Source organism: Lycium barbarum, chromosome 1 (genome assembly GCF_019175385.1).
Source record: "Lycium barbarum isolate Lr01 chromosome 1, ASM1917538v2, whole genome shotgun sequence".
Taxonomy (NCBI): domain Eukaryota; kingdom Viridiplantae; phylum Streptophyta; class Magnoliopsida; order Solanales; family Solanaceae; genus Lycium; species Lycium barbarum.
In genome coordinates this window covers 16,959,397-16,971,354 of record NC_083337.1, presented here as the reverse complement: position 1 = coordinate 16,971,354, position 11,958 = coordinate 16,959,397, and the positions used below count along the sequence as shown (strand labels likewise).

General features: G+C 29.9%; 1 protein-coding gene across 1 annotated transcript; it reads left to right on the top strand.

The window, feature by feature from the left end:
* The first annotated feature begins 10,680 nt into the window (after positions 1-10,680).
* LOC132632670 (chitin-binding lectin 1-like) lies at positions 10,681-11,958 on the top strand. Its single transcript, XM_060348705.1, has one exon. The coding sequence runs from the start codon at positions 10,716-10,718 to the stop codon at positions 11,799-11,801; it is 1,086 nt and encodes a 361-aa protein (XP_060204688.1). The 5' UTR covers positions 10,681-10,715; the 3' UTR covers positions 11,802-11,958.

The window sequence follows — 11,958 nt, the reverse complement described above, 5'->3', positions numbered from 1 at the left end:
GCATATGGAGAACAAACCACTTGACAACAAATTCTATTTGTTTTAATTTAAGAAGAAATTATTAATTGCAGTTCAAATATTACCATGTAAATAATAATCTATATATAATTAAAAAAATAATCTTTTATAATATTATTCCTTATATGGACATTAGAATATTTATAATTCAAATTTATTCATAATTTGGAACATAATCTGTAGATTAATAAAAAGGAAGATTTGTCTTATTAATTGTCAATCAGCTTATTAATTACCATTAGAATAAATTTTCTTCCAAATCAAACTCTTGATTGAATAGGCTAATACGTGTACTAAAAATATTTTGTTGAACTATATTTTGCTGAATAGAGTAATTAGTGTATTAAAAAGATTTTCTAATTTCTAACATTTAGAATATTTGAAATTTGCTATAAATATTCAATAAAATAAGGATAAAATTTTCTATTAACAAATATAATAATAATAATAATAATCTATATCTATATCTATATTTTATAATATAATAATAAAAAGAGGGTAGTCTAGCTTAATATTAAGCCAAGTGACGTAATATGAACAAGCCACTTGACATCAAATTCTATTCTTCTCATCTATTTTTAAATGGCAAACAAATGAGACCTTTTAGAAAATGATTAATCGTATTTGAATTGTAGTTATTAGGCTGAATTTCAGGGATCAAGAATTTTCTTTAAAAATAATTGATTGCGATTGAGTTGTCGATTTGTAGTCAGTTTGATTAGGCTAAATATTAGGAATCTATTTGTAGGATTTTATTTGTATTAATTTTGAATAGAATTATTAATTGACATTCTTTAATAATTATAACTGCATATACTAATACTAAGAAATTAGTATATTTGGAGAACCAATATTACCATATAAATATATGACAAAGAATGTTCATATAATATTACTCCTTATATGAAATTAATAATTAGAACCACTATTATCAGAAGGGAGAAAATTAAAAGGAGAGTAATGAAAAGAATTAAAATCTTTATTTATACTTTGACGAATTAAAAATTATAATTTTGTATTAAATATGTTATTATTTCTATATGAAAAATACTAAATAGGAAACAAAAATATTGAAATCTCATAGTGGAAAAAATGTACAAATATGAGGATAAAGATGTCAAAGTACTTAAAAATGCATAACAATAAATATGGTTCAGAAAATCATTAAGTATATTAAAAAAAAATTATAGTGTAGAAATATATAAGGATAAGGCGTAGTCGAATTTGAGTTAAAAGTTAAATGACATGCAAATACAATGTCATATAGCAATGTACCTAGTAATAACATCATTTATAAGTTATAGAGTAAGAATTGAACTTTATGAATTTTAAATTCTAGGATAGCGACGTGATAGTAATAGGTTTTGAATTTATATGTTTGTATCTATAACTTCGTAAGGCAAAAATAAAATTTTATTTAGAATTATTTGATCGGGCGAATACGTATATTGGCTTCTAAGTCGCCCATGATAAACAAGGAACAAAAAGAGAAAATTGAAGAATCGTGCACGATAGATTAAAACATATTTCAGGAAGAAAATTATATGTGCACCTTATATTATAAGAAGAGTAGTGGACGTTGATACTACATCAAGTAACAAACTAATAGTCATAGCCGCTATATAATGATACTAATAGAGATAAATAAAATTAAAAAAAAAATAAGGAACAAAGAAGTTATTTGATGACTATATAATTGATTTTCTTTAAATTTATAGTTACTGGGTATACTATATTGAGAAATAAAATTACAGTTAAAATTTAAAATAATTGATCTATTATCTATATCTATATATATCTATATCTATATTATAATAAAATGAGGGTAGTCTAGCTTAATATTAAGCAAAGTGGTGTAATATAAACAAGTCACTTGGCAACAAATTCTATTCGTGTTCATTTTAAAAAGATATTATTAATTGCAATTCAGATATTACCATATGAAGAATCATGTTATATAATTTAAAAAATATTCATTTAATATTATTTCTTATATGGACTTTAGAATGTTTGCAATTGAAATTTTACCATATAAGAAATAATATTATATGACAAAGAATATGCAGACAATATTTTTCCTAATAAAGAAATTGGAACATTTTCAATTGATGTTATCATATAAGGAATACTAGGATATTATCAGCACATAATAATATTTATCTATATTTATATTATATTAAAAGGAGAGTAGTCTAGCTTGATATTAAGCCAAGTGGCACAATAGGAATCTATATTATATTAAAAGGAGGATAGTCTAGCTTGATATTAAGCCAAATGACGTAATTAATATGAACAATCTACTTGACAATAAATTCTATTTGTATTAATTTTAAAAAGAAATTAATTGACATTCATTAAATCTAATATGTGCTTACCTATTTTGGTGGATTTGATGGAAGAAATAAACAAAATCTCAAATTAAAAGGGAGTGATTATAGATATATATGGAAATACAATATTATTTCTTTTATGAGATTCTATAATTGATACATTAATTTTTTAACTGAAAATAAATGTTCAAAATTTTATTTTAAAGCTAATGAATTATATATGGTGCAATCTCTCATCTATTTTTGAATGGCAAACGAATGAGACCTTTTAGGAAATGATTAATCGTATTTGAATTGTAGTTATTAGGCTAAATTTCAGGGATAAAGAATTTTCTTTAAAAATAATTGATTGCGGCTGAGTTGTAGATTTGTAGTCAGTTTGATTAGGCTAAATATTCGGAATTTATTTGTAGGATTTTATTTGTATTAATTTTGAATAGAATTATTTATTGACATTCTTTAATAATTATAACTGTATCTACTAATACTAAGAAATTAGTATATTTGGAGATCCAATATTAACATATAAATATATGACAAAGAATGTTTATATAATATTACTCCTTATATGAAATTAATAATTAGAACTGTTATTATCAGAAGGGAGAAAATTAAATGGAGAGTAGCAAAAAGAATTAAAATCTTTATTTATACTTTGACGAATTAAAAATTACAATTTTGTATTAAATCTGTTATTATTTCTATATGAAAAATACTAACAACAACAACATACAACAACATATCCAGTTGAATCCCACAATGTGGGGTCTGGGGAGGGTAAAATGTACGCAGACCTTACCCCCACCTTGAAAGGTAGGAGGCTGTTTCCAAAAAATACTAAATAGGAAAAAAATTATTGAAATCTCATAGTAGAAAAAATGTACAAATACGAGGATAAAGATGTCAAAGTACTTAAAAATGCATAACAATAAATATGGTTCAGCAAATCATGAAGTATATTAAAAAAAACATTATAGTGTAGAAATATATAAGGATAAGGCGTAGTCGAATATGAGTTAAAAGTTAAATGACATGCAAATAAAATGTCATATAGCAATATACGTAGTAATAACATCATCTATAAATTATAGAGTAAGAATTGAACTTTATGAATTTTAAATTCTAAGATAGCGACGTGATAGTAATTAATAGGTTTTGAATTTATATGTTTGTATATATAACTTCTTAAGGCAAATATAAAATTTGATTCAGAATACTTGATCCGGCGAATACGTATATTGGCTTCTAAGTCGCCCATTATAAACAAGGCACAAAAAGAGAAAATTGAAAAATCATGCACAACAGTTAAAAAAATATTTCAGGAATTAGAAAATATACGTGTACCTTATATTATAAGAAGAGTAGTGGACGATGATACTACATCAAATGACAAACTAATAGTCATAGCAGCAATATAATGATACTAATAGAGATAAATAAAATTTTAAAAAATAAGGAACAAAGAAGTTATTTGATGACTATATAATTGGTTTTCTTTAAATTTATAGTTATTGGGTATACTGTATTGAGAAATAAAATTACAATTAAAATTTAAAATAATTGATCTATTATGTTCAAATAAACCACATTATAATGCGCGGGTACGAATATTAGTTGAGAAAAAAACTCAAACTAGTAGTGTAATAATTTACTTCATCTATTACTCTTTGATTGCTCACTGGAATAATTGGATGGTTATGTTAATTAAATATAATCAGATCTCTTATCCAAAATGGGCGGCTCCCTTCCATTAGTTCATGCTCAAGTAATCACCGATATAGTATCAGATGGCTGCCACATATATTTGTGTATTTTAAAGATTAGGATCTGTTTTAAATTTACTTATACAGCTAGATCTCTTACCCAAAATAAGAGAGCGGCTCCGTTCCATTAATTTATGCTCAAGTAATGATCAATATAATTTTAGATGGCTGCCACATTTCTTTGTGTATTTTAAAGGTTAGGATCTGCTTTATTATTGATTAAATTTCTACTATTGGTAAGACTTAGAAGAAGAAAAAAAATCTGGACAAAGAATCTGTGACTTTCTTATTTTTTGATATATTTTTGCACTTGTTCAATTTAATGAACATGATATTTATTTTTAGACAAGAAATTCCCTTATTATTTTATGACTTAGAATATTTATTGAGATATCTTGTATAAATGTTTATTTAAATATTCATTATTTTCATATATAATAAAGATGAATACAATATTTTCAGAATTTGAAGCTCCAACTAAACAAAGATCATATTAGTCTCGATACACTTTTAACCTGATATATGCATTATTTAGTTTACTAGATTATTTTCATTTCTTTTAAATTTTGAAGTAACTTTTTCAATCTTTTTGTCTCTTTGGTTTTTTACCATTTGATTATTTATTCACAAGTGTGGTGTAATTTGACATGTAAATGACTATTATACTGAGATCAAGTTATAGGGAAAAATTAAACAAATACTATAAATTGGATAAAATGAAAAGTTAACGCACTATGTCACTTCTGTATTACTTAAAATAGTTATTATAGAGAATAAATATAAAACAGATCGTAACCTTTTAAATACACAAAGACATATGGTTGCCATTTAAAGCAGTATTGATTATTACTTGACCAAAAACTAATGAAGCACAGCCACTCCTGTTTTGAATAGTATTAATATCAAAACGTGCTAATGGCTGATTGCTTGATTAAAGTAGTGGCTGCATTTTTTTCTGCAGATTTTCCCTAACCTTTATGGCTTTGCGCACTTCACAATAGGTCTAGATGTAGAGCCGGGGCCAATCTTAATACAATATTAATTCGAGAAGATTTGTGTAGGAGGCCACTTTCAAGTTTCAATTGAGAATAAGGTCACTTAATTTCTTTTTCAATTATTTTTTGGTAAGGATTTTAAAAAAGGGGAATGGGGTATATTTCATAATTTTAAATTTTTTGGAGATTTTAAGTTATACACTTAAGTTCTTATGACTTGTAATAAAATATACAAAGCCCCTCTCTCTTTCTCCTAAAACATGCGTATGTCCCCTTCTCTCTCTTCACTCTCTTCTCTATCAAGACCAATCTCTCCAGTCGATTTTTCTTCTCTATAGAGCCCAGAAGCTCTCCAATAGTCGTCCTCAGGTATGTTAATTAATTTTGCATCAGTGGCAAAGCATTTTAAGATCCATATTGCCTATTTAAAAATATGGTTTGATTAATTTTTTTTCCGATCTCGATAAAAATCTAGTGTTCATAAAGTTCTACTTTTTTTCAAAATCTTTGAAATTTTGCCTGTTTTTCCGTCGAAATGTGTGTTATTTATACTTTTTTTGCTTGTTTCGATCTTTTTTTTTTTTTGTGCTTTTGTTTTTTGTAAATTATGGTCTATTAATGGATTGTTGGTCGATTATTCTTATTCCCTATCTGAAAAATAGGCAAAATAAAGTCAGGCAAAATAAAGTCCCTATTTGAGGATGGTTCATATACAACAGCCACATCCCTATTCAAGATGGTTCAGATACATGATTCTGATACAGCTAAGAGTTGAGAGTGATGGTTCTTATATCGTGGTTCAACAAAGTCTGTATTGTTTATATATAGATCATAAAAATGCCCAGGTGTAGAGGAAGAAGAGGAAAGCTACTCCCCCATTCTGGTGATATGGTTCAAACCCGTTCTACTGCGGATCATAAGGATAAAAAAAGAAGAAGAGATGAAGAAGTTAGCCGAGATGTAAAAAGAAAAAGAAGTGCACAAGCTGAGAGTGAGTCCTACTCAGACCCCATTGATGAGTGTAGTATTGATGGTGATGAAGGAGATAGAGCTGACAGTAGAGTTGAGAATGGTGGTTATGTATCCGAGAATGGAGGAGTTGATCAAGAAAGATAAAGGAGGAGTTTGATCAAGAAAAGAAACAATGGAGGAGCTTGTTCAAGAAAAAAGACAATGGAGGAGTTTGAACTTTTGGTCGATTTTATATAGGGAAGGATGTATTGTTAAGGTTGTAAATTTAAGAATTTTTTGTTTTATTAGCATTATAGAGAAATTTGTAGTCCGTCAGTCGAAATAAAGCCAAGTGTGTTGGGTCAATTATAAGTCAAACCAGAAATAAACCACCTTAGTTTATAATAACTCACTGCTTAGGACAATTTTAGATCATTTTGGTCGATGATAAACCAGAGAAATAAAGGCGACCATTGGAATGAAAAGCATGCTGAATTTGCACTAGTTTAATGGATTTTTTTTTAAAAATAAAATAAAATAAAACCCCAACCCCAAATTGCACAAATCTAAGGGATCGTGGATAGGTATATCATAAACCGACCATCGTCAATAGCTAACAGTTATCATTTAGGCTCAACTTCACGCATGGTCAATAATTATCCACATGTTATATATAGAACAAGGACAATATTTGTCTACAAATCCTTAAATAATAGAAAAAAGGACATGTCATTATTTAAACTTTATAATAACACTTTAATACATTATATGAGAGTCCCCATCCATTGAGCACATGATCAAAAGAGTTTTAAGACAAGTAATGGTACTTAAAAGGCCAATATTTGTCTAAAAAAAAGTCATAAATAAATAAATAAAATAAAAAAAGGATATTAAACATTATAATACCTCTTTAATACATCATAGGAGAGTTCCCATCCATTGAACACATGATCATAATAGTTTTAGGACAAGTAATGATACTTAAAAGGCCAATATTTGTCTAAATAGCCATAAATAAATAAAATAAAATAAATAAAAAGACTTGATACTATTTAAACATTATAATAATACTTTAATATATCATATGAGAGTCCCCGTCCATTAGACATAGGGCTGTTCACGGTTTTGGTTAAAACCAAAACCAAACCGAAAATTTAACCAAACCGAATAAAAAACCCGACATTTGGTTTGGTTTGGTTTTAAATTTTAAAAACCAATAATATTTGGTTTGGTTATGGTTCTATTAAAAAATAACCGAATAAATAACCGAACCAAACCGATAAATTATATACATAAATTTTATAATTATTTATATGTATAATATTAGTTTTTCATAAATAATTATAAATATTTTATACCTTTTAATCATTAATTTGATTTTTGGTCTACTTATTTCACATGATTGTTTAAGGAGAAAAGAACAACTCTGTAGTCGAGACCCTAGCCTTGGGGATAGGGTCTGAAGTTTGGGATCATTATACAAAGTTTTTTTAATAAAATGGGAGAATTGAGGGCAAAATGCAAGTACTGCCCCAAAGTTTAGGATCATTACACAATTTTTTTTTATTTCATATATTTTAATTTTAATTTTAGGTAGTCTTTATGTTTAATTTATAATATGTATGTTTGTAAGAACAACTAAAAGCTCTTACGCTCTACTTTATTTCTAGGTATGTGTATTAAGATGACAAAAATGGTGCAGCCACTACTAAGTTAGTTTTAGCTTTATATGTAATAGTTTAGCAACTTTGAATAACTTGAGTGCTACACTATCACTAATACTGAAAATGTTTCTATGATGTATGTTCCACCTTAAACTATAAATAAAAGTTATCGTTTGAACCAAAAAAAGACATGTCTTTTTCAACTTTTTAATGTTTTACTGATAAGTCTCATGGCTGCTAGTCATAAACTGAAAAATTGAACCAAACCGACAATAACCAAACCGGTGGTTATTATTTTATTTGGTTTGGTTATGATTTTAGACATTTAAAAACCGACTAAATTGGTTTGGTTATGGTTCTAATCAATAACCGACCCAAACCGAACACATGATCCAAAGAGTTTAAGCACAAGTAATGGTTATTCTTAGAACAAGGTTGTGCTTTGAGAATAATAACTTGTTGTCAGACTAATTAGATAGTAGTGTTATGATTATCATTACTTGTCCTAAAACTCTTTTGAGCATGTGTTCAATGGATTAAGACTCTCATATGATGTATTGAAGTGTTATTATAATGTTTAAATAGCGGTATGCCCTCTTTTTATTTTATTAATTTATGGCTTTTTTAGACAAATATTGGTCTTTTAAGTATCATTACTTGTCCTAAAACTCTTTTGATAATGTGTTCAATGAATGGGGACTCTCATGTAATGTATTAAAGTGTTATTATAATGTTTAAATAGGGACATGTTCTTTTATTTATTTATTTTAATTTAATTTATTTATGGCCTTTTTTTTAATAAAAATTGGCCTTTTAAGTATCATTACTTGTGCTAAAACTCTTTTGATCATGTGTTCAATGGATGGAGACTCTCATATGATTTATTAAAATGTTATTATAATGTTTAAATAGTGGTATGCACTTTTTTATTTTATTTCATTTTATTTATTTATGGCTCTTTTTAGACAAATATTGACCTTTTAAGTATCATTACTTGTCCTAAAACTCTTTTGATCATGTGTTTAATGGATGGAGAATCTCATATGATGTATTAAAGTGTTATTATAATGTTTAAATAATGGTATGTCCTTTTATTTATTTTTTTAATTTACGGCTATTTAGACAAATATTGGCCTTTTAAGTACCATTACTTGTCCTAAAACTCTTTTGATCATGTGTTTAATGAATGGGGGCTCTCATATGATGTATTAAAGTGTTATTGTTATGTTCAAATAGTGGTATATACTTTTAAAAAAATTATTTATGGCTATTTAGACAAATATTGACCTTTTAAGTACCATTACTTGTCCTAAAACTCTTGTGATCATGTACATGTTTAATGGATGAGAACTCTCAAATGTTGTATTAGAGTGTTATTATAATGTTTAAATAGTAGTATGTCCTTTAAAAAAAAATTGTGGTTATTTAGACAAATATTGACCTTTTAAGTACCATTACTTGTCCTAAAACTCTTTTGATCATGTATTCAATGGATGAGGACTCTCATATGGTGTATTAAAGTGCTATTATAATATTTAAATAGTGGCATGTACTTTTATTTATTTTATTTTATTTACTTATGACTTTTTAGACAAATATTGTCCTTGGTCTATATATAACATGTGAAAAATTATTCACCATGCGTGAAGTCGAGCCTAAATGATAACTATTAGCTATTGACGACGATCGATTTATGGTATACCGATCCACAATCCCTTAGATTTGTGCGATTTGGGGTTTGTGGTTTTTTTTTTTTTTTTTTGTGTCCGTACACTTTTCGTCATCACTATCAAGATCATCCTGTCACCTTGCTCATACAAATTCAATTCCAACATTTTGAGGTTTCCTCCCATCCACCTATGTAATCACCACCTACTATAATATATTCTGCAATCGACGCCATAATAAATCTGTAATAGACTACGGTTATGGTTTATGACTGTAATCGATACCATAATAAATCGATAATAGACTACAGCTATGGTCTATGACTGCAATCGACGCCATACTAAGTCGTTGGGGACTGATTTTCCGATGAAAAGCCGAAGCTTTTGTCGGAATTTTCGCCGGAAACGGGATCTGAATCGGGAGCTTTTGGAGGGAAATATTTTTTTTTTGGTAATTAAATTGTTGGGGCTTGGGGGCCAAAGTGTAGTTTTCAAATTTTAAGGCTGGGATTTGACACAGCACATCTCTGACATGCTGACGTCATAAATGGTGGCCAAAGTACCAATTTTTGAAGACTTATGGCCTTTTGGCAAAATAACTTTTCAATATGGCCTTTTGGCCAACTTCCCCTACTAAATCAAACGGAGCTCAACCGAACTTGCTATAGTACTAAACCAAGTTTAAATTGATAATTGAAATTCAAATGCGATTGAATTTTATAAAATAAAACTTTCAAATAATGTAAATAAGCAATTTAGCAATTAAATTTAAAAGGTTTTACTAAATTAAAATTACATTAAGTTTTGAATTCGTAAATTCAAATTTTTATTACCTAAAATGGGATTTTTCAAACAATTAAATGAATAGTTAGGCAACAAATTCAAGTTGTTTACTGAATTAAATCTCATTAAGTTATTTTATTACATTTTAAATCACCCCTAAAGTAGTCTTAAGTACTAATACCGAGTATGTAGTTAAAATGTTCTCACTCCATTTTATTTCTCGGTTGTGTAAACAGATCTTTTAGTAGTTAATTGCTGTTGATTAGCAGCAATTTATTTTATATTCTAAAGTCTTATGTTCTGCGCAAATATTATTTAGTCTAGCTATTATTTGAAACCACGCACTAAGGATATTGTCCTTTCTATGAAACAAAGTTAACATAATTTATACTATTGGCGTCAAGTTTTTCTCCCCATGATTCAAAAAGTTAATGTCTATTCTAGCGAAGCGAAAGAGACTGCTATTGGGTGCCCTGAAATTTTTGCTATATATACTTGAGCAAGAGACCACGTATAACCAATTCAGTCATCCTTATCTATACAAATGATGAGATCAATTAGCCTAATTTTATTGTTCCTCCTAATTATAATTAAGGTCTCATCAGCTGGGGAGCTATCTCTTCCTCTCAACGAAACCCTTGGCCTTGAACAAGGGGAACAATGCGGATATCAAAGTGGCTATAAAAAATATTGTCCTCCTAAACAGTGTTGTAATCGATGGGGTTTCTGTGGAACCACACGCGGTTATTGTGCCGCACAAAACTGCCAAAACCAATGTCCAAGACGGTGCGGCCAAGGCTCTGACATTCTAGCATGTCCGCCAGGATTCTGTTGCAGCAAAGATGGCAGGTGTGGAACTAGTTCAAGATATTGTGCTCCTGAAAACTGTCAAAGCCAATGTAATACGACAGCACCCCCAATCCCAGAGGGACGATGCGGAAGGCAAGCTGGCGGTGTATATTGTCCTATCGGACAGTGTTGTAATAACTCTGGTTGGTGTGGAACTACACCTGATTATTGTGATCCTGATAACTGTCAAAGTCAATGTTATACTCCAGTCGCACCCCCACCTTCGCCCTCACCTCCACCTCCACCCCCATCCCCACCCCCACCTTCGCCCTCACCTCCACCTCCATCCTCACCCCCAGCTTCGACCTCACCTCCACCTCCACCCCCATCCTCACCCCCACCCCCACCTTCGCCCTCACCTCCACCTCCACCCCCATCCCCACCCCCACCTTCGCCCTCACCTCCACCTCCATCCTCACCCCCAGCTTCGACCTCACCTCCACCTCCACCCCCATCCTCACCCCCACCTTCGCCATCACCTCCACCTCCATCCCCACTCCCACCCCCACCTTCCCCCTCACCTCCACCTCCATCCCCACCCCCACCTTCGTCCTCACCTCCACCTCCATCCCCACCCCCACCCCCACCCCCGTCAGGACGATGTGGAATTCAAGCTTTTTTTCGAGCATGTCGTATTGGAGAATGTTGTAGTGTATTGGGTGTGTGTGGAACCACATGGGCCTATTGTGCTCCTGGACTGTGTCAAAGTCAGTGTTTTCTAACCTCGCCCGCCAATAATCGTATGAGAGGTATTGAAAGCTTAATGCTTAATGTTGTGTAGATGCTAGCTCTTGTATTTCCAATTACTAGCTCGAGGATGTACTTTTACTCCTCTATTGGAACTGGTGAAGTGATCAAATATTAATGCATGTAAAATAATGCATATGAAATGTATTAATTAATATAATAAATAAAGGACTTTTGTCTAAATTAAAATA

Coding starts and splice junctions, on each gene's coding strand:
- LOC132632670 (XM_060348705.1), top strand. CDS start 10,716: ATGATGAGATCAATTAGCCTAATTTTATTGTTCCTCCTAATTATAATT.